Source organism: Sorghum bicolor, chromosome 1 (assembly GCF_000003195.3).
Source record: "Sorghum bicolor cultivar BTx623 chromosome 1, Sorghum_bicolor_NCBIv3, whole genome shotgun sequence".
Taxonomy (NCBI): Eukaryota; Viridiplantae; Streptophyta; class Magnoliopsida; order Poales; family Poaceae; genus Sorghum; species Sorghum bicolor.
In genome coordinates, this window is record NC_012870.2 from 9683034 (window position 1) to 9706284 (window position 23251).

Consider the following 23251-nt stretch of genomic DNA (forward strand, 5'->3'; position numbering starts at 1 on the left):
GCGCTGAGGCTACGTTGGCCATGGTTGCGTCGGGTCGACCATGGACGGCCATGGGCCGTTTTGCCTGACCAGGAAAATGGGGACGTCATGGCCTTCTTCAATGCAGCAACTACCGCCGTCCTGGGAAACGGCGAATCCATTTTCTTCTCGACAGACAGTTGGATTCAAGGGGCAAGCATCAGGTTCATTGCTCCAGCTGTCTTTCAAGCAGTGCCCAAGAGAAAGTGGGGCGTCACCATCGCGGAGGCGCTCAATAATCACGCATGGGTGCATCATATAACAGGCGCTCGCACTGTAAGATTGCTCACGGACTTCATCGGCCTGTGTCGGGCAATTGAACAAGTTCACCTCTCCCCTGGGACGCCGGACACTTTCGCCTGGAGGTTTGCTGCGTCACAGCAATACTCTGCTGCATCCGCTTATGGGGCAATGTTCTTGGGGTGTTCCACACCTCTGGGAGCTCGCCAAATCCGGAAAACTTCGGCACCGCCTAAAGTTAAGTTGTTCTTCTGGCTGGCTTTGCACAAGAAGTGCTGGACAGCGGATAGGAGGTGGCGCCATGGGCTTCAAGAGGACAACCTCTGCATCTTTTGTGATTAGTCGCCTGAGACTTTAGATCATATTGTGTTGGGCTGTGTTTTCAGTTGCTTGGTTTAGTCCTCTTGCCTAGAAAGGTTCCTGCTGTAGCACTTAATCACAGTACAAGAACAAGACGTTATGGCTTGGTGGACCGATTCAATGAAAAGGCTTCCTAAGCAAATCCGTTGAGGTTTTGACTCTCTTTTCTTCGTTGTCGGTTGGAACCTCCAGAAGGAGCGCAATGCGAGAACCTTTGATAGATCGTCTCGACAGCCGGTTGTTCTTCCGCAAGCTATCCTTGACGAAGCAGCACGAGCGCTCGGTCGTTGCTGGCCTCGCGCTAGTAGTTCAGTAGTCTTTTCTCTTTCTCTTGGTGCGTAACTTGCTTTGGTCTGGCTTTGTTCTGTGACGGTAATCTGTGGTTTACTGTCTTGGGTTTTTGTTGTAAAACTCTTAACCCTCGCTTAATGAAATACATGCAGCGCATATTCTCGAAAAAAACAAATCAGCGAACAGTAATGTTCAGTTCGGTTTTCTTGCGCAAGGCCAAGCCAAAGGTGCCGGTGTCGCTGAGAAGCGGGAGACAGGCGCCCGGCGGTCCTTGACGCCGCTGGCTGCCTATTGCATTGGGGCTCTTGCCAACTGCCGTTCGCGAGTTTTCGGGCCACGCGCTTCCTCGAGTGCTCCACGCTCGAGCTGGCACGATAGGTTGTCACCATTACTTCATTACTACTTGTACAATTGTACCACGTTCCTGTGTCTGTGTGTACCCCTGTTTATCAATCCACGTTTCATCTTTAGAAAAACGGTCGGGGTGGACTTTGTGGCGACTGTGTTTAGGCAATCCGCAACAAAACACCATCGGGCTCTTGCAACGTTGAGAGCTTTTGTTGGGGAAAAAAAACTTCCAACAACACGAACTTGTGGCTTGCAAAGAGGAGTTGAGCCTCGCAGGAGACTGGATCAGGCGTAAGGTATGGAATCACACTGCATGACGACCACTATTTGGTCGCTAAACTCAAGCATACAAGAGACTTATGTATCTGCTAGAGGAATGTAAAGAGCTTGGTAGAGCATTGCCGGAGGTGAAATTCCGGTCTAAAAGTGGGCAGAGCTTGGCGCATGCAGGTTATCTAGTGCATTACACCGTTGGTTGTTCAAGATTATAATTTTTTTTCATGAGTTTAATCAATAAAATCCCTATCTTTGGTGATCGAGAATTTTTTTTTTGACGGTGCTGCCGCAGCCGCAAATTCATTAAAAACCTTTAAGTTAAGCCCCCCTCATTATCGTCACCCGCTTGGCAGCACGAAAAAGAGTATACAGACAAGACAAAAAGGTATGCGCTCGACCGAACACGAAAACTACATACGGACAGCAGTCCGTGCACCGAAGCCGTGCGTGATGGCGCCCGCCTCGTCTCGCCCGTTCGTCCAATCCGGAGTTCCGGACACGCGCAGAAAAAGCCCGAGGCAAATTCAAAAATTTTGCAGGATTCTCCGTCGAATATTAAATATAAATAAAAACAAAAACTAATTATACAGTTTACCTATAAATTACCAGATGAATTTTTTAAATCTAATTAATCTATGATTAAATAATATTTACCATAAACAAATAAAAATGCTACGATAACGAAATTCAAAATTTTTTCCACAACTAAACGAGGCCCGAGTCATCGTCAGCGAAAAAAAAAACCAAGCGATCGCAACAGCAGCAGCATCCGCCAAAGTCCAATTCCACCTTATCCGAAGGGACTCGAGAAAGGGGAGGTTCGAAAGATCCACCCACCCACCCGACACAGTTACTGGAGTGCTCTGCTAGACCTAGCGACTGCTACCTGCCGAATCGCGCGTGCGCCTGCCAGAAAAAGCGATGGGCTCCCGTTTCGGAACAGCATCGGGGGTCAATTCCGGCGCCTGGAGTCAACCGGACGAGTCCTCTTCCACCTACGCCTTCACACGCGCGGCGGCCGCGGTGGTCGTGGAGGTGGAGCAGAGCAGAAGATGATGATGAGGAGGGAAGCGGCGTGAACCACCGAATCTCGCGGTCGCGGACGGAGCGGCGGCGCGGGCGAGCGAGTCTCTCTCTCTCTCTCTCTCTCTCTATGCGTGTGAGTCTTTTCTTTCTCCGTCGTTCTCGAAGCTTCTCAGTTCCGTAACGAATCGCTGATAAAGTAATTGGAGCTCTTGCCCACTTTTAACTCGCTTCCCTTGTTTCTCCCGAATTGAGCTAGCTCTATGCCTCTTTGTGTGCGCTTGCTTGCTTGCTTTGGCTGGGATTCTAATTCTATGCACTAGTAACTGGAAGGGTTCAATTCGATTCTGAATTTCTGATGAATTGTTTAGGTGGTTTCGTGAAATTAACTTCTCCAATATCATTTCGGCATCTTTCTATGCCCGTGCCTTGTAGACATCAAAATTCGGGTTTTAATATGCTGAAAATTGGGAATTCGGGGTTGAGTCCAGAGATTTCGGGACCACCTCAGAGCTAACTAACTGGTTGGTTGGGTTAGACTTGGGGAGCTGAGGGTGGGGGCTTCTCTTGTTCAGTTGAAATGGATGCATATTTCTTTTTTGTCCTGTATGTACTAGTATATTTTTAGAAATAAAACTATGCTTGTTTCACCGCTTCACTGCATTACATAATTTGTTTTGGCTAATTTTTTAAACAAATCTATATGCTCTTGTCTGAGTTCAGCACAAACACTTGCATTTCTGCACAACTTACTAGTTTGCAACCTTCTGGTGATTCCAGTTTCCATGATATGCTGCTCAGATGTGGATACTAATTTTCTTTCAGTTCAAACAAAGTGCACAGCATTTGTATCTGACAACTTGGCATGTTTGTGCCTTCTTCGTTTATTGTGTGCTCTGTAATCCCACTGTGAATTGATTTTGTTGGTCAACCAGATAAGGCATGGACCACTAACATGATCAGTTTGTTTATGTTTTCTGGTCAGGCAAGCTTTCAAAGGAACTTCTCTGATGCTACAGTAATAATAGAAGAAAAATGGAGCTGCTCAACATTATTCTAGTTATAGCATCTTTACTCCCATTCTCAGCATCTGATCGTCAAGGTTACTCACGTGCCTATCATATGTGTATTTCACTTATTTTTAGTTCACTTTCACTATCAACACATAATTTTCAAGCTCTTTGCAAGTAACTAAGAATCTTTTGTTTACTTAGGTGATGCCTTGTACGATATGAAGCTGAAACTAAATGCTACTGGCAGTCAGCTTTCTGATTGGAACCAAAATCAAGTTAACCCCTGCACTTGGAATTCTGTTATTTGTGACAATAACAACAATGTCGTGCAAGTGTAAGTTGCAGCATTCTGTTTCTTGCACTCTTATTTTTAACTTTTGTTCTTCAATTAGTTAACGAATAGTTCACTTATCTTGGAGCTGTATTACATTTCCCACATTCATTAAGATAAGCTCTTAAGGTCTCCAACAACTCCAAATATCAGTTGAGAGGCATTTGCTTTAGCGTGTAATTGTTAACTTTGATGCGCTTGCAGTTCAATCTTCAATATGTTGCTGTGCTAAACTCATTGAGCTATATGATAGGACCTCCAGTTTTTCTGAGTTTACCTTCCTGATGCCCTCCTGCAGAACATTGGCTTCTATGGGGTTTACTGGAGTTCTGTCACCAAGAATCGGAGATCTGGAGTATTTAAATGTTCTGTAAGTGCACTCTTCTAGATTGATGATACACCTAAATATTTTAGGTACTAGGTAGTGGCTGTGATGTAACTGCTACTGTGCTTACGATTCTTTGCAAACTATTTAGCATGTAAAAGTAATTAAGTATTAATGGTGTATTTTTGGCTTGCTAGATGAAGTAATGGCTTTGTTATTATATCATGTTGCCACGAATTCCCTATTTTGTTCATTGCTGTAAAATGTATGATACTGCAGGTCCTTGCCTGGTAACAACATCACTGGTGGCATACCAGAGCAGTTTGGCAACCTCTCTCGGTTGACAAGCTTAGATTTGGAAAACAACCTGTTGGTTGGGCCAATACCGGCTTCTCTTGGCAGACTTTCAAAGCTCCAGCTTCTGTATGTACTAGAATCCTTATTCTTTTGTTTTATGAATATTCAGTGACTTGACATTCTTGTTTTCCGCTTCTGTTTCTTAACAAGGATACTAAGTCAAAACAATCTCAATGGCTCTATTCCTGATACGATAGCAAGCATCTCAAGCTTGACAGACATGTAAGGTTTAGCACTCAAATGATAGTTTTTCTCACAAGACTTAAAATTTGTCTTATACTTACTAACTTTTTCTCCAAATGATGGCAGTCGGCTGGCTTACAATAAACTCACTGGTCAAATACCATCCCAGCTGTTTCAAGTTGCACGTTACAAGTATTGTGGAATAAGTGATAATTGTAAAACTTTTGTGGTGTCCATGCGTGTTACTTTTGAGAGCTAACAAAGGTTCATTTACTTCACAGTTTTTCAGGTAATAACTTGACCTGTGGAGCAAACTTCCTCCATCAGTGTGCCTCAAACATGTCTTACCAAGGTAACAAGCCATACATTTCTGTGTTCTTTATTGTACATTTGTCAGATAGCACAGGCACCCTACTGGACGTTTGTCAAATAATTAGAGGCATCTGATAATATTGTCGCTTTTTGATAGGTTCATCCCATGGTTCGACAATAGGCATTGTCCTTGGAACAGTTGGAGGTCTGATGGGGCTTCTAATCATAGGGGCTATATTCATTATCTGTAATGGAAGGAGGAAAAGCCATCTACGTGAAGTATTTGTGGATGTATCAGGTAGTGAATCTACTGCATTTTATTTCAGCACCTTGCTGCAGCTAAACTTGTTCATTAGCTAAATTATTACTGCAATATGCATAATTTCATCATGTATTAAACAAAGAAATGAACCAATAAGTTAAAGAAGATATGCAAAGTGCTGAAACTAAGTTCTCTTTAAAGAAATAAAAAAAAACTCAAGTAGAATTAGGTGTAATGACTAATTAAAACCATGGTTTCCAGAACTGGCATGCCAGTGTACTTCTTTGGAGTAACTTATTCTGCTTACTGTACCATTTTAACACTGTTGATGGCACAGTAGAAACTAGCATATTTAAGACACTGTGCCAATCTTACAAATAGATTTGCACTGAACCAAGATCTGGTAATTTATGCTTCCCAGGTGAGGATGATCGTAGAATTGCATTTGGCCAGTTGAAAAGATTTGCATGGCGAGAATTGCAACTTGCAACTGATAATTTCAGTGAGAAAAATGTTCTTGGACAAGGGGGCTTTGGGAAAGTATATAAAGGAGCACTTCCAGATGGCACTAAGATTGCTGTAAAACGGTTAACTGATTACGAAAGTCCTGGTGGAGAGGCTGCTTTCTTGCGTGAGGTTGAGCTGATTAGTGTTGCAGTTCACCGGAATCTTTTAAGATTGATTGGTTTCTGTACAACACAAACAGAGCGCCTGCTTGTTTATCCTTTCATGCAGAATCTTAGTGTGGCCTACCGTCTACGAGGTACTCTCTTTTTTAAGTCTTAACTAGCTAACACTTGTTTCATTGCATTTAGTTCTGTACTGTTACTACTCTATGATGTTACTTAGACCATGAGTGTGCTTATAGATTATGCAACTCATGTATTTAGAAGCTAGCATAGTATAGTGAGATCCGTTGCCCCATTAGGTAACTCTTTGTTGAAATAAATGTTCCGTATGCTCTATAAGATGTAATTCTGCACGACTGGTTTGTAATACAGTATTAAAATGATCTAAATTTACCAGTGAGATCTGGTCTACAGAGTGGGTAAATCAATTTGTCACCTAGTAATGCTTGAGAATTGTCATCCAGTTGACCTACAGAGTGGGTTAGCACTTAGCAGAGATTTGCTTCTTTTTGTTGAGGATATTTAAAGTGTTTTTTCAGTAGGAATCTCTTCAGTATCAGAACTGTTCCATTTTTGCTGATGACAGGTCATAGTCTACTATTTCTAATATATCATAGCTACACCCTGTTACCATGTATGGATAGCTAGTTGCATTAATTTATATTTCACTGTATATACATCCAATGAGTGGAAAACTTTGCCACTTTTAATTTTTAACAAACAAATCTTTCACCACTTCTATACTATTTCCCTTCCATGCTGATGATTTTGATGTAATACGTCATCATCTGATACGTGCTTATCATGTCAACGATTCAGAATTTAAACCTGGGGAGCCAATATTAGATTGGTCTGCAAGGAAGCGAGTGGCTATAGGCACAGCTCGTGGACTGGAGTATTTGCACGAGCACTGCAATCCTAAGATTATACATCGTGACGTCAAGGCTGCCAATGTCTTGCTTGATGAAGGTTTTGAACCGGTTGTTGGTGATTTCGGCTTGGCCAAGCTGGTGGATGTACAGAAGACATCTGTGACTACTCAGGTCCGTGGAACTATGGGTCACATTGCCCCTGAATATTTGTCCACTGGGAAGTCATCCGAGAGAACCGATGTTTTTGGTTACGGCATAATGCTTCTCGAGCTAGTCACTGGTCAGCGTGCCATAGACTTTTCACGTCTGGAGGAAGAAGATGATGTGTTATTACTTGATCATGTAAGCTGATTCCTATCTCTTCTACAATTGATGCAAGCATACACATCGCATGAAATTTCTCTCCGCAGTATGCTTACGATCTTGCTGCAAATTCACAGGTCAAGAAGCTGCAAAGGGAAGGGCATCTCGACGCCATAGTTGACCGTAACCTGAACAACAATTACAACGGGCAGGAGGTGGAGATGATGATCCAGATCGCGCTGCTCTGCACGCAGGCTTCGCCTGAGGACCGGCCGTCCATGTCCGAGGTGGTCCGGATGCTGGAAGGCGAGGGCCTCGCAGAGAGGTGGGAGGAGTGGCAGCAGGTGGAGGTGACGAGGAGGCAGGACTACGAGCGGATGCAGCAGCGGTTCGACTGGGGTGAGGACTCCGTCTACAACCAGGACGCCATCGAACTGTCCGCCGGCAGGTAACGACGTCGGGTCACACGGAGCTTCAGCTTGTCGTCGACGTCGCAGGGCTGACATGTAACTATATGTATGTAAGGCATTGTTGCAAAGCTTGTTAGCAAAATTTGTGCCACTTGGCGTTGATACGTGCCTGTATTTTATAATGTGTATAAGGATGATTTAAAGGGGTTCAGGTGTTAACCAGCTCCCACCCCTGTAATTTGTAGAGTGGGGGAAAGCTGGGGACGCATGTGCCGCCTGGTTGAAACTTGAAACCACATCACATGCAAGCTGCAAGCACCGGCTTGGCGAAGCCGAGTCATTCTCAGCCAGTTTGCGCTACCACGTGCTTCGTGTTGTTGACTTGTATTTTCATCTGCTCGACCTGTTTGGACTGATGAATCTAGATCTAGTCTGGTTTATATCCCTTCAAAAGACGATGAGGAGTCTCGCTTCAAATGTTTCACCGTTGACCAGAGACCGTCGCGTTTCTTCGTTTGTACCGCGTAGTGCGGAGCAGCACAGATCCACCACCGTACGTTCTGAAGTGCATCACAGCTCACGGATTGTTCGTTCGGTCCTTTCAGACAGCAATGCTACCAAGACCGCCTCGGTACGAAGGTACCGTGCATCACTGCTCACAAAGCCGAGGACATAGCCGTGAACCGCGGGCCGCGAAGTGTGCGACCGCCACGCTGGGTGTCGGGTCCACGCCCCCACGGACAACCAGGCCAGATCGCACCTAGCCCCCTCGGCCACGCCGACAGCCTGAGCCCTGAGCCGTCGTCAGAACCCTCCGCGACGCACGCGCCACGCGCTGCCGCAGGTCACAGCTCGCCTCGCCAACGCCAAGCCCGCCGCCCTGGCAAAAAGAAGGTCCGTCACCGTCACTTGCGGCGTGCCCGATCGACTGCCCAGGGTGGGCACTGGGCAGCGGGCAGCGGCAATCGATATGACTGAGGTGACCCGACGCCGACCAGATTGACTGACTGACTGCGTCTGCGATCTGTTGAGAGTGAGTGAGCGAACTAGGCCGTGCTTGAGCTGATACTGCCGTGCCGCTCTAGCTCGCCGGCCGGGATGGGCGCCGCCGCCGCGGGGCCTGCTGCGGCTCCGCCGGCGACGACGCATTGCCGCTGCATCCAGCTACTGCTGCTGGCGCTGGCCGTCGTGCCGCTCGGCAGCCGCGGGCTTCGCGTCCGAGCCGTCGGGGCGGACACGGGAGGGCTGAGCCGGGACGCGTTCCCCAAGGGGTTCATCTTCGGGACGGCGACGTCCGCGTTCCAGGTCGAGGGCGCGGCCACGTCCGGCGGCCGCGGGCCCTGCATCTGGGATCCCTTCGTCCACACCCCCGGTAACGCATCGCCGCCGTCGCAGCTACTGTTAATAGTAGCAGTAAGGCAGATCCTTCTTTGGCTGCTTGGCATAGTGATGCCCAAGTGATCATTTCCTGATATTTGCAACGCAAAGTTACCGAGGTTGGGTATATGCTATATGGGCATTAGAGTTCGGGTCAGGGAGTTGTGAGGATGCACGAGCTGAGACCTGAGCTCAAATTAATCTCAAGTTGAGGGGATGGGAAATGGAATCTGCCACCTTGTCCTAACTTAGCTTATGAATGCTAACGCCTAGCGTGTGTTTGTAATGAACAGGAAAGATTGCTGAAGACGGGAACGCAGATGTTACAACAGATGAATATCATCGCTACAAGGTGCGTCACAATCAAATGAGACCCCACATCTGTTTTAAAATTATTGCTTATTCTGTCAGTTGATTGATGGATCAGACCATGATAGTTATTTTACTGGCCATGGGGATGCTTTCATTTATGTAGTAGTATAGTTTATTAAAACATGAACAAATGTGGAAAAGCAAAAGAGTATCTATCCCAAGTGAACTCAAATCTGGAACAAAGCAATCTTAAGGTAGTGTTAGCCTCTGAGCCCAGCTAAAAGTTGATTTGGCATAAACTAGGCTTGTTGCGTATCAAACCACATTATTGTATATGATTTTCGGAAATTTTGAGAGAGCTAGCAAGAAACATCTCACACCAAAGAATTAATTCTTCATTTGGAAATTAGGAAATGTTTCTTTTTCTCTGATATTTGGTTTTTTTATCCTTGCACAGGAAGATGTTGATCTCATGAAAAGCCTAAATTTTGATGCATACCGGTTTTCAATCTCCTGGTCCAGGATCTTCCCAGGTGCATAAAATCTGACTCTACTAACACCTCTAACTGTTGAGTTGTATTAGTCACCAGTTGCTTATTGGATCCATTGATGATTGAAATGTCTTGGTTTTTCTAGATGGCGAAGGGAAAGTTAATGAAGAAGGAGTGCAGTATTACAACGATCTTATAGACTACATGATTAAGCAAGGTAATGATTCAGACATGAAAGTTCAGTCTTCATAGATTTTACAGAAGCTATATGTCCCTCTCTGAATGTTCCCTTCAAAACTGAGCAGGTCTTACTCCTTACGCCAACCTTAACCACTATGATCTTCCACTTGCGCTTCAGAAAAAGTACCAAGGCTGGTTAGGCCCAAAAATTGTGTAAGCGAGAAACAGCCTTCTTGTCTTTGTTACTTCATGTTGAAATATGTGAAGAGTCTTGTACTATATGAACTTGATACATTCTATATACATATAGTTGAGATTCCAGCAAACACACTAGTATGGTGGTGGTAGGTTACTAATTATTTGTACCAACCTGCAGGCCCAACTTGTGCCAAAAAAAAGAACTCTTTGTGTCTCCCCCCAAAAAATAGTGGCAGGGTGCTGGCTTGTTGTAACGTTGCAGTCCTACCTGGGGTAGTAGGCTAGTAGCAGTGGTTGTTGGCCCAGGTTATGGTGCAGCCCTATAGGGTGAGACCGGGGTATGGGTTTTTTTCACCCAGTTTCGCTGAGGTCTCTTTTTAGTGCAAAGTCATGGGGGCGATCTTTCCCCAACCGGTCAAGTTTCTTTATAGTTGAGACTCAAGGCTTCATTGTTGATTGATAGTATGAACTTATACTGGGAAAATAGCCACTTGTCCTGTTGCAATTATTAGAAGGTGGGATAGTGGTTTGATTTGGAATTTTTGCATCAATATCTTGGCCAATTTGATGACGGCTTAGTATTTTCACTCACATGGACAAGTATGAACTATGAAGTGATATCGTTCTTTTTAGATTTAGATTTCACTTGTTCTTTTTTTGTATATTATGTTCTGCAGGGATATATTCGCTGACTATGCCGATTTTTGTTTCAAGACTTTTGGCGATCGAGTCAAGAACTGGTTCACATTAAATGAGCCAAGGATAGTATCATTCCTTGGTTATGATAAAGGGATTGACCCCCCTAATCGGTGCACACAATGCACTGCCGGTGGGAACTCATCGACAGAACCTTACATTGTTGTTCATAACATCCTCTTATCTCATGCTACTGCTGTTGCAAGATACCGCAATAAATACCAGGTATTTTTCAATGAAAAAGAAGAATAAACAAGGAACTATTGAGATATTTTAGTAGTAGTACCAGGATATATGCATGTCTGTGACAAAATGTACAAACTGGTGCACTGACACTAAAAGAGTGTCAATGGTAGTCTAATTTGCATATATGCAGCAAGTAACCTGAACCTGCAAGTGTTAATTATTAGGTGTCCTAAAAGAGTGTCAATGGTAGTCTTTTGAGTCTTTTAACCGCCCCCCTCCAAAACAGTAAAGAACAACTTGAGTCTTTTGTGTGGAAATGATCCAGAACAAGTTAATCTTTTTCTCTATAATAGGCAACTCAGAAAGGCAAGGTTGGGATAGTTCTAGACTTCAACTGGTATGAACCTCTTACCAACTCAACCGAAGATCAAGCAGCAGCGCAAAGGGCCAGGGATTTCCATATTGGTTGGTAAGATCTTAACAGCAATACGTGATATACATCTTATTTAGCACAGTTACCGATATTAACCATACCAAGTGGTCATGGTTCAGGTTTCTTGATCCATTAATAAATGGACAATATCCAAAGACAATGCAGGACATTGTGAAAGATCGGCTACCAAGTTTCACACCTGAACAGGCTAAGCTAGTCAAGGGCTCATCAGACTATTTCGGGATCAATCAATATACAACAAACTACATTTCAAATCAACAAACTACTCAGCAAGGACCACCAAGCTACTCGTCTGACTGGGGTGTTCAATATAACTGTGAGTTACTAACCTGTGATTCTGGTTCTATGTGGTTGTATGTGATCACTACAGTTTCTGAACCCTTCCATGTTGAACTTTGCAGTTGAAAGAAATGGCGTGCAGATTGGACAGCTGGTATAAGCCTCTCCCTGTTACTACTTTGAACCCTACTTTACTCTATTGGTGTTACAAGATTGACAAGTACAAAATAGCATGAAAATTCTGATGATAAATGTACCTGTGCAGGCACACTCAGTCTGGCTTTACATCGTCCCAACGGGCATGTATGGAGTCGTCACCTACCTAAAGGAAAAGTACCAGAATCCAACCATCATCATATCGGAAAACGGTAACCGAAATAACCTGTCTCCTTCACCTGAAATGCTTGCACTCCTTAGTCCTTTCCATGGTGCTCCTTGAATCGCATCGACAAATCATGGTGCCATGAATACAATGATATCAGGGATGGATCAACCTGGAGACCTGACACGCGAGGAGTACCTTCACGACACGGTTCGGATCGACTTCTACAAGAACTACCTGACGGAGCTGAAGAAAGGGATCGACGACGGCGCAAACGTGGTGGGCTACTTCGCGTGGTCCCTCCTGGACAACTTCGAGTGGCTGTCGGGCTACACGTCCAAGTTCGGCATCGTCTACGTCGACTTCACGACGCTGAAGCGGTACCCCAAGGACTCGGCGTACTGGTTCAGGGACATGCTCTCAGGGACGGGCTCGAAGGCCGCCGCCGCCCCGCAGACCGGTTCAGGCACCCGTCCGGCTGTCTCGGCTTCGGCCACCTCGAATGGCGCTGCCCTTCTGGTCTCTCTGTTCGTCTCCTTGTGTGTCCTGCTTCCATCCGTCTTCATGGTTTCCTCAGTTTAATTAGGAGTATATTTTTTCTTCTAGTGTGAAATTTTGTAGTGGATGGCAGCGTGTTGCTTTTAAGACATGTTGCATCAAGGAGGGACCTGTTGTAGGAATGAGACTATATGATTGAGGGTGGTCTGATGATTTTAAGACATGTTGCATCAATGCAGAGCAGCTTTGGATGTGTATTTATGGATAGCTTGTGTTCTTCGTGTATCTGCATTGATTAGAGTCCGTTGTCAATTGGTCGCTGCCTCCCTCTGGTCCATCATGGCTGAATATCATATCCGAAGCTATGGGGATCATTTGATGGCTGCACGGTAACTGTCGCCCGCCTTTGATGGAAACTATGCGATGCTACACTGCTTGTCGGCCCGTTAGCTACGTGCACTTTGAACGCAGGCCTTGTGAAATGTTTTTGGATTTTGCTACTGTAGTATTTTTGTTTGTTTGTGGTAAATATTGTTCAATCATGGACTAACTAGGATCAAAAGATTCGTCTCGTGATTTACAGACAAACTGTGTAATTAATTTTTATTTTTGTTTATATTTAATACTTCATGCATGTGCCGCAAGATTCGATACGACGGGGATGCTGCGATATATTGTAAATAATCACGCAAAATGCATGTTCGTGATCCTTGCGATGCTATAGTTTACTGCCTACGTATACTGGTTCCTCGCAGCTTCCACCAAGACCATGGTCACGTTCTTCCGAGGTGGCATCACGAGCACACCGAAGTTGGCAGCTGCAGTACAACGAGACCTTGGATCTCCCAGGCAAACGATTCAAGTCCGCACTCCGAACGACGTGCTGTTTCACTAGCCAACTACCCGTAGACAGCCGCGAAGATACTCCCGCTGACCACGGGACGCGGCGGTTCATCAAGAAAGGAGGAAGAGGATCGCGCCAGCCACTGCAATCGACAGGGCGACCCATAAACAATCCAAAGTCTCCAAGAAAAGTAGACGCGCACGACTTGGATAATCGCTATCCGGACCAGCCGTGCCGTGCCGTCGTAGTCAGGAAGATGCCACGCCGGGGACTGTAGCTGTAGCCTGTTGGGGTGGTGAGTGGTGACAACCCCTATCTAGCAGGACAGGAGGCAGTAGTGCTACTGCCACCCAAACCGTTAGCTTCAGGAGCCCGGAGGCCGGAGCCAGTGGGCAACAGAGTGAGAGTTGCTTTGCTTGCGCCGAGGCAGGGGACAGGAGATGGTTGCTGCTCGGTGGGCGGGGGCGCTGCTGCTCGCGCTGCTGGTGGTGGCGTGCGGCGGCGCGCGTGCAGGTGCAGCGGCAGCGGCGGCGGCCGGGGGAGGAGGAGCCGGAGCGAGCTGGCTGGGCGGGCTCAGCCGGCCGGCGTTCCCCAGGGGCTTCGTGTTCGGGACCGCGACGTCGGCGTACCAGGTCGAGGGCGCCGCGTCCACCAACGGCCGCGGCCCCTCCACCTGGGACCCGTTCGTGCACACCCCAGGTACGGTAGTAATCGCCTCTCGCTTATACACTCAGATTCAGCTGTGCCTGGCTGCCCCGTCTCTGCGCAGCTGCGCTAGCAAGCTTGGCTTCGAGGCTTCGACTAGTGCAGTGTTCTACAACTGTAAAGAGTCTGATGCGCAGGCGAACGGAAATGGTCCTCTCTGTATTGGACCCGACAGACTACCTTGTGTCCGCTGCAACGATTGAAGAAGTTTCCTGTTTCATTGACACTCTCTGCTTTGTGTTGCGATCAACAGGAAATATTGTAGGGAATCAGACTGCAGACGTCGCAGTGGATCAGTATCATCGCTACAGGGTACTGCTAACAAATGAGATGTAGTAAACACACTAGGATCCATCTAGGTTTTATGCAGATGAAATTTGAAGTAAAAGGAAGTTTGTTAATTAGCCTTGTACTTAGTCCTTTTGCCGCGCTACAGGAAGATGTTGACCTCATGAAAAGTTTGAATTTTGATGCCTACCGGTTTTCAATCTCATGGTCCAGGATCTTCCCAGGTACATAAATGATACGTCCGAGTTAAGTTGTACTTAGCATGGTAGTCTATGTGCACAAGTTCTTTTAGGTTCAGTACTGGTGACGCATCTTTGGTTTATGTAGATGGCGAGGGAAGAGTCAATCCAGAAGGTGTTGCTTATTACAAAAATTTGATAAGCTACCTGCTTCAGAAAGGTATAAGCTCAAGCTGGAGCATGTTCAACATCAGACGCATTGGTTGGAACCCACATTCGCTCATGTTTGAATGTCTCCTTGAAAACTGAGCAGGCATTACTCCATACGCCAATCTTTACCACTCCGATCTTCCTCTTGCGCTTCAGAACAAATATGGAGGATGGTTAAACCCCAAGATGGCGTAAGTCAATCTAAAATGAATTAAATTTCTATCTGCTCATGTGCTGAGATTTGTTACCGAGTCTTAAAATGTGACTCCTAAAGTCCTAATCCCTACAAATAGATAATTATGAATATGGAAGTGTTTCTATATTTTCCCAAAAGGACTGCACAATGTATAGAAGCACTCTGTTTTAATTTATTTTATCCTTGCAAAATGTGTCATGCTATATCTCTCGTATCACAAGTCTTGGCTGGAAGAAAAAAAACAGGTTTTATTTATATTTCTATATGATGTTTTGTAGGAAACTGTTCACAGACTATGCTGACTTCTGTTTTAAGTCTTTTGGAGATCATGTAAAGCATTGGTTTACATTCAATGAGCCAAGGATAGTAGCACTACTTGGTTATGATGGTGGGTCGATTCCTCCTCAAAGGTGTACCAAATGTGCTGCTGGTGGGAATTCAGCAACGGAACCTTATATCGTTGCTCATAATTTTCTCTTGTCACATGCTGCTGCGGTGGCAAGATACCGTAATAAGTATCAGGTATGTCCTACTTAATATCTCATAGCATTACCGTGGACAAAAATCTTATAGATCTGTTCTTGAAGTGTTATTCTAGTATCAGTAACCTTGAGTGCAGTACAAAATTTGATCTTATTTTACTACATGATGAAGCATGCAGTCCAAAAATACATTTTAAGAAATGAAATGTTGCTGGGTCTATATGCTTTGGAACGATACTCAGCATACTTTATAATGTTTCAATTCTATTCCTCACTCAATAAATGCAACAGGTTCCTTCCATGACTAATTGGTCATGAAACAGCAAAAGGCATGCAATAGCTAGCCTGTCCAATTTTCTATATATGTAATATTTAACATCTTCTGGTTTAAATTGCTCATAAAATAAAAATTTCGAAGTGTAGGCTGCTCAGAAAGGAAAGGTTGGAATAGTTCTGGACTTCAATTGGTACGAACCTCTCACAAACTCAACTGAAGACCAAGCAGCGGCTCAGAGAGCAAGGGATTTCCATGTTGGTTGGTAAGCTATGCAAGTATCCTTTTTCATCAGAAAAAAGCTATGCAAGTATCCTTTGTCAAAACCCAAGTTTTCATGTAAGGAAAGTACAAGTTATAATATCATCAATAATTCCCTTCGATGCAGGTTTGTTGATCCATTAATAAATGGACATTATCCACAGATGATGCAAGATATTGTGAAAGAGCGGCTGCCCAAGTTTACTCCTGGGCAAGCTAAATTGGTCAAGGGCTCAGCAGATTATATTGGGATCAATCAATACACAGCTAGCTACATTAAGGGCCAGAAATTGCTCCAGCAGAAGCCTACTAGCTACTCAGCTGATTGGCAGGTTCAATATGCTTGTGAGTTCTTGCCTCAAACCCAAGTTTTACCTAAATTTAGATATTTTTCACCTGAGCATTCGTCCCCTAAATTATGCAGTAGAACGGAATGGCAAACCAATTGGACCACAGGTATGTAGTTCTTCACTTCAACATTTGCAAGCATCATCCAGTAAACTAGTACTACACACACATTACGCCATCAGTAGCTCAGTGCTGGTGAATTAAGAAATTACTCGTTAGTTTCTGAAATCCTGATTGGCTTTACAATATCAGGCGAATTCAAACTGGCTTTACATTGTCCCATCGGGGATGTATGGTTGTGTGAACTATCTGAAGCAGAAGTATGGAAATCCAACAGTTTTCATAACTGAGAACGGTACTCATTTTCATTAGTACAGTCTCATATCTCACATTTCACATGAAATGTGTTGCATGTCAAGGGATACATATACCAATCTTGTTTCTATGTTGCCAGGAATGGATCAACCTGGAAACTTGACCCGTGAGCAGTACTTGCACGACACCACAAGGGTGCAATTCTACAAAGGCTACCTCGCTGAGCTGAAGAAAGCCATCGATGACGGCGCTAACGTGGCTGGCTACTTCGCTTGGTCTCTCCTTGACAACTTCGAGTGGCAGTCAGGTTACACGTCCAAGTTCGGAATTGTCTACGTCGACTTCAGCACGCCCAAGCTCGAACGACACCCCAAGGATTCAGCCTACTGGTTCAGAGACATGCTTCAGAAACACTGAGTGTCTAACAACCAAGCCTGAACCCTGGAGTAGTTACCATTGAATTTCTTCAGCGTTGCCTAAGTTAGTGTTTGGCTGGCCATATTATTCTAGCAAAAGCTGTAAGCTAGCTCAGTACAAGGGTATCAAAATTGGAGTAAAAGATGATAAACGGAAAATCAATTTGCGAGTTCCATGTGTTTGATCTGTTTGCATCCTTGCTTTTTCTACTCAAGCTAACATATTGACTTTTCATAAGACGGCTACTAGAGCCACCTAATCAACTCAGCTAGATGCCGTTCGATTTTGAATACAAATTGACACATATAACTTAGATGATTTTAAACTACATAATGCAATAATTAAAGCTTTGCAGTTTTAAAACTGGATCAGATCTTGTTTTAAATGACAAGTTTTTCTCAATGATTTAGAGATAGTTTTTTTTTTGAGAAACATCAATTAGAGATAGATGAGGCTGGTCAAATTTCAAATATCAGACTCCTTGAAAAAAATGAGAATTGTATTTTTTTTACAGAGAGAGAGAGAGTATATATGAGTTACTCCCTCCATACCCGTAAAGAAAGTCGTTTAGAACAACGACACGGTTTTCAAAGTCTAACTTTGACTCTTTATTTTTATAAAAATATTTATCAAAAATTGATATACGAATATTTTTATGAAAGTATTTTTAAAGACAAATTTATTCATATGATTTTCACATTTTTAAACTCAACAACTTAAAAGTTATTCATGCATGTTTTATATTCTCATTCCAAAACGACTTTCTTTATAAATATGGAGGAAGTAGTAGTTAAGAGAAACTCCAAGAGTTTATATCTCTATTTGCAAATTCATTTATTGAATTTTTATCTATATATACGTCTCGAGTGTGTCCAACCGATTCTCTACTTTTTACTTTTTATACTCCAAAATAGCTTATTTAAAATTGTGTTCCGTAAAGAGATAATAATAATAATAATAATAACAACCATATATGCATTTAGAAAAGCCATGTGAGCTCTTTAAAGAGCAAGAATAATGGTCTTGGAGAGTGAAAAAGACAAAATGATTTATAGAGCCTATATTGAAGCATGTTATTTTGTTTGTTTTCTAATTTTATGATAAAAAACTATATAGATTGTTTTTTTTTCTGGAAATGCTATTATTAACGCGAGTAGATCCAAAGAGGACATGGCTGCAGGACAAACGGGTGTTTCGTCACCATGGGCCGCCAGTTGAGCAAGGTGGCCAGCCGCGCCGGACAGTCGGACACCTCCCTGCACATGCGCGCAGATGGATGGGGCGCGCCGCCCCGATTTCGAGGCGCCACCCACCGAAAGCCGACATGCGCCGAGGAACCGCCCGCCTTTCCCGGCCCTGACGCACGTTCGCTCATCAATCGAATCGAACAGCCGAAGGACGGCTGGAGACAAGCGCGGCCCCACACGGGCACGCTCATCAATCACCGGCACCGGTCGTGTGCTCGTGCCGGCGGCGGCCCCCACGCCCGCCGCACAAAGGATACTTAGTACCGTACAAAGGATACTACCGGCACCGGTCGAGACTCGAGCGGCCGGGGCGCGCACCGGCACCGCCCGGGGGTCCCCATCACACAAAAGATGCCTCGATCCACCGCTACCGCACCGACACGCGACCCTACTCATTGATGACGCGACGTGAGCACCAATAAATAGGGGCACGCCAGCTAGTTCGCCGGCACAGTCAGTCTAGCGCTGAAGGCCTGAAGCGCCTCTGCTACTGTGCTGCGCTGACGCGGTGACGCCGGTGGGGTGTGTGTGTGAGCGAACTGCGAGCTGCCACTGCCGCGGTCGACAGCCGGGCCGCCGGCAGCCGTGCGTGCGCGCGGAGCCGAGATGGACGCTCGGTGGGCGGTGCTGCTCGCGCTGCTGGTCGCCAGCGGCGGCGGCGGCGGTGTCCGTGTCTGCGCCGCGGGGGCGAAGGGCGCCAACTGGCTGGGCGGGCTGAGCCGCGCGTCGTTCCCCAAGGGGTTCGTGTTCGGGACGGCGACGTCGGCGTACCAGGTCGAGGGCGCCGCGTCCACCAACGGCCGGGGACCCTCCATCTGGGATTCATTCGCGCACGTCCCAGGTACTGCTTCGCTTCATCACTGTGTCCTACGCTGAACTCCGCTTGACTGCTTCGGCTGGCACGGGAGTGAGGAAACTCTGATGCGTGAGCGTGGGTAGTCCTAGGAAGCATGGATCCAGGTACTGGTTATCCACCCACGTCAGTTGCCGTATCAGTGCTGCAACAACAGCGCGTCTGAATTACCGTAGCTAAACAGGCGTGGATTACGGGTTGGGATTGGATCTCCGAATGTGAGACAATGAGAGCAAGTGGCTACTTGATTACTAGATGATTAGTAGTACTTGATTGGCGTTTTTGTGGGGGTGTGGGGTACAAGAGATGGATCTAGGCAAAAACTATGAACCAACTACAGAATGTTGGACAACAATTAATCTGATGTTGTTCATTGAGATCTATGCATCTTGATTTTCTTTAAGATTTTCCTTTTCGCTTTGTTGCAATGAACAGGAAATATTGCGGGGAATCAAAATGGAGACGTTGCAGTGGATCAATACCATCGCTACAAGGTACCTGACTATGAGAAGTAGATAGACCGATCTAGGCTGAGACATAAGAGCGTTTGATGGCCTTATGATTAATTCTTTTGTTCTTCTACAGGAAGATGTTGATCTCATGAAGAGTTTGAATTTTGATGCCTACCGGTTTTCAATCTCGTGGTCCAGGATCTTCCCAGGTAAATTATTTTCATTCAAGTTGTAGCACAATCCAAACATGAGTTTTGGATGTTACTAGTGCTGATACATCGATCTTTGGTTCATGTAGATGGCGAGGGGAAAGTCAATCCAGAAGGTGTAGCATATTACAATAATCTGATAAACTATCTGCTTCAGAAAGGTAATACATAAGTTGGAAATGGATAATTCTACTTCTGAGATGTTCATTGGAACCTAGTACTTATGTAAACATATCTGAACGTCCCTCCTTGACAACTGGGCAGGCATGACTCCTTACATCAACCTTTACCACTATGATCTTCCTCTTGCGCTTGAGAAGAAATATGGAGGGTGGTTAAGCGCTAAGATGGCGTAAGTCAGTGTAACAATTAATTGGTGTTTATATCTGGTCATACTATGGACGTGTTTTGACTTTCTGTGTTTACCCAAAGAAGAATACACAACATAGAAGCACTCCAGAAATTATATGTTAGCCTATAAATGTGTCATGCTATAGCTCTAATTTCACAGGATATAGAACTAAAATACCAGATTATACTTATATGTGTGTACAATTTGTTTTTTAGGGACCTGTTTACAGACTATGCTGACTTCTGTTTTAAGACCTACGGTGATCGCGTAAAGCACTGGTTTACATTCAATGAGCCAAGGATAGCAGCGCTACTTGGCTATGACGTGGGATCAAATCCTCCTCAAAGGTGCACCAAATGTGCTGCTGGTGGGAATTCAGCAACCGAACCTTATATTGTTGCTCATAATTTTCTCTTGGCACATGCTGCTGCAGTTGCAAGATACCGTACAAAATATCAGGTATTTTCTTCTTGAGGATCTCAAAAGTTCCCCTGAAATTAAAAGCTAGAAGTGCTAAACTGATGTTATTTTTTTCAATGAAGTGTGTGGTCCAAAATTTTATTTTATTAAACGAAATGTGGCAGGGTCTATATATGCTTGGAACAATGCTCCATATTTATTTCTGCATGAAATGCATTAGCTTGTTTTCTTAAATAGCTGGACATACATGGTGAATCTCAGTAACTTGTATTTAAAATTGCTGATGGAAGAGTGGCATAATTTTTCAAAATGTAGGCTGCCCAGAAGGGTAAGGTTGGAATTGTCCTGGACTTCAACTGGTATGAAGCTCTTACAAACTCACCTGATGACCAAGCAGCAGCCCAAAGAGCTAGGGACTTCCACATTGGCTGGTAAGCTATATCAGTATGCTCTGTCAGAACCTTAAGTTTTTATAAATGAAAACTGCAAGTTATAACACAGTTAACTGTTACATCCGGTGCAGGTTTGTTGATCCATTGATAAATGGACATTATCCACAAATAATGCAAGATCTTGTGAAAGAGAGGCTACCCAGGTTCACTCCTGAGCAAGCTAAATTGGTCAAGGGCTCGGCAGACTACATTGGTATCAATGAATACACATCCAGCTACATGAAGGGACAGAAACTGCTCCAGCAGACGCCCAGTAGCTACTCTGCCGATTGGCAGGTCCAATATGTTTGTGAGTTTCTTGCCTTAAACTCTATATTTTATAAAAATATATTTGCCTTAGATATTTTTTCACCTAATCTAAACATTTGTCCCATAAATTCTGTAGTTGCACGCAATGGCAAACCAATTGGACCAAAGGTATGCAGTTCCTCCATTTACTCTTTCTCAACGTTATTTACTTCGTTAGCACTACATAGTGCATATTATGCTACCATCAGCTACAAATTCAAAAGTACTGCAATAAATCCTTGCTAACCAATGCATGGACTTGTAGGCGAATTCTAATTGGCTTTACATCGTCCCGACGGGGATGTATGGATGTGTGAACTACCTCAAGGAGAAGTATGGGAATCCAACTGTCTACATTACCGAGAATGGTACTCAACAGAATTCCATACTTCTTATTCCACGTTTCACATGAACACATTGCATACCAAGGGAACAATATATCAATCTTTTTTCTGTGTTACCAGGAATGGATCAGCCTGGAAACTTGACCCGTGACCAGTACCTGCGCGATGCCACAAGGGTGCGGTTCTACAGAAGCTACATTGGCCAGCTGAAAAAAGCCATAGATCAGGGCGCAAACGTGGCTGGCTACTTCGCCTGGTCTCTCCTTGACAACTTCGAGTGGCTGTCAGGATACTCGTCCAAGTTTGGCATCGTCTACGTTGACTTCAATACGCTCGAACGGCACCCCAAGGCGTCGGCCTACTGGTTCAGGGACATGCTTCAGAAGCATTGAGATCTCTAGGGCCACCGAGCCTGAAGGTAGTACTATTTTGTTCAGCTTTGCCTCGTGTTTTGGATTGCCCAATGGTTCAAATCCAGCCTTGTGCTTGGCTAGCAAAATGGGAGTAAAAGAGAGCCACTCCGATGAATTGTGCATTCCGAGTTATGGTCAGAATGTTGTGAGTTTGTGAGTATGTTCTCTGTGGCGTTTGAGATGTGGTTATTTTATCGTGTTGATTGATCTTATTTGAAATGCTTAGTCAGGAACGTGACATCTCGAGGGTTTTTTAACCAAATATATCACTTCTAAGAACTACACTGAGCCTTGGTAATTGGATCAAATCTGATCGTCGAGGCATTGCCATCAGTATTTTTTTTTAAAGGTGGCAAAAAGCTTTTGCGGAATTTTTTTAGACGAGTAAGAAAAAAAGACTAAAAAATACAAAAGCCCACAAGCTTCACTCCGCAAACCCCACCAAACACTACCAAAACTACCATAAGATAACTCCACCTTACTATTCACTAAACAGACTGAAAAAAAAGGAAAAAAAGGGAAGAGAGAGAAAAGAAAAAATTACATAGTGGCGAGTTGAAACTGATCGAATTTCTCTTTGCAAAGGCCACTTCAGATGGAAACTGATCGAACTTCTCTTTGCAAAGGCAAGTTGAAACCGGTCAGCGTGAGGCCACCACGGGGGATGGAGCTGCTAGGTGCGTCAGCTGCCCTCGGAGCTAGATGCATGCACAACCTCCAAATGAGCAGGATCAGCAATGCTGCTCCGGCCACACTCCCAAAAACAAATGCGAAAATCTTCAATGCCTCGCCAAGCTGCATCTTGTTGCATAGAGTGTCTATCAGTTCAATCATGTTAAGAAAACACGTCAGATCACAAAAATGTTAGATTAGAAATAGACTATCAGAGATAGTTTTGCACTTTTGATTAGAGTTCCATCTTCCTACACGAATCTACATCCTTTCATCTAAAAAATGGTTTGAGGTTGCATTGATCTTATATTTATGTTGCTATTCGATATTAATATCATAGTACTAACATTTGTACAAGCTTTGGTCTATTTGGATCATCAAACACTTGTGTATTACATCTAACTACGATAAGGACTTCTTGTAGATGAAGCTTAGCAAGCAAACCTATGGTGGTCCATATTGTGAGGGCATGTAAAGTGTAGAG

At 44.5% G+C, this 23251-nt stretch overlaps 4 protein-coding genes across 6 annotated transcripts; all 4 read left to right on the forward strand.

The window, feature by feature from the left end:
* LOC110431998 (probable LRR receptor-like serine/threonine-protein kinase At5g10290) lies at positions 2358-7940 on the forward strand. 3 transcript variants are annotated; one of them, XM_021451912.1, is made up of 12 exons: positions 2358-2660; positions 3542-3658; positions 3771-3903; positions 4199-4270; positions 4505-4648; positions 4733-4804; positions 4892-4957; positions 5047-5117; positions 5235-5375; positions 5761-6102; positions 6788-7182; positions 7281-7940. In XM_021451912.1, exons 2-12 carry the CDS (start codon positions 3592-3594, stop codon positions 7593-7595), a joined length of 1818 nt encoding a protein of 605 aa, XP_021307587.1. In that variant the 5' UTR covers positions 2358-2660; positions 3542-3591; the 3' UTR covers positions 7596-7940. The 3 variants fall into 3 exon arrangements, with proteins under 3 accessions (XP_021307587.1, XP_021307586.1, XP_021307588.1); XM_021451911.1 differs by having other exon boundaries at positions 2370-2692; XM_021451913.1 differs by lacking the exon at positions 2358-2660 and adding an exon at positions 2783-2927.
* On the forward strand, positions 8390-12813 carry LOC8062935 (beta-glucosidase 8). The gene is made up of 11 exons (XM_002463981.2): positions 8390-8925; positions 9224-9282; positions 9700-9775; positions 9879-9950; positions 10039-10126; positions 10789-11032; positions 11347-11462; positions 11546-11763; positions 11849-11880; positions 11992-12094; positions 12209-12813. Exons 1-11 carry the CDS (start codon positions 8652-8654, stop codon positions 12628-12630), a joined length of 1704 nt encoding a protein of 567 aa, XP_002464026.1. The 5' UTR covers positions 8390-8651; the 3' UTR covers positions 12631-12813.
* On the forward strand, positions 13513-17251 carry LOC8062936 (beta-glucosidase 7). The gene is made up of 11 exons (XM_002463982.2): positions 13513-14089; positions 14349-14407; positions 14532-14607; positions 14711-14782; positions 14876-14963; positions 15247-15490; positions 15874-15989; positions 16113-16330; positions 16410-16441; positions 16586-16688; positions 16788-17251. The coding sequence occupies exons 1-11, from the start codon at positions 13831-13833 to the stop codon at positions 17063-17065; spliced, it is 1545 nt and encodes a 514-aa protein (XP_002464027.1). The 5' UTR covers positions 13513-13830; the 3' UTR covers positions 17066-17251.
* LOC110432056 (beta-glucosidase 7) lies at positions 18705-22324 on the forward strand. The gene is made up of 11 exons (XM_021452049.1): positions 18705-19153; positions 19601-19659; positions 19751-19826; positions 19916-19987; positions 20091-20178; positions 20394-20637; positions 20914-21029; positions 21122-21339; positions 21436-21467; positions 21604-21706; positions 21803-22324. Exons 1-11 carry the CDS (start codon positions 18919-18921, stop codon positions 22072-22074), a joined length of 1515 nt encoding a protein of 504 aa, XP_021307724.1. The 5' UTR covers positions 18705-18918; the 3' UTR covers positions 22075-22324.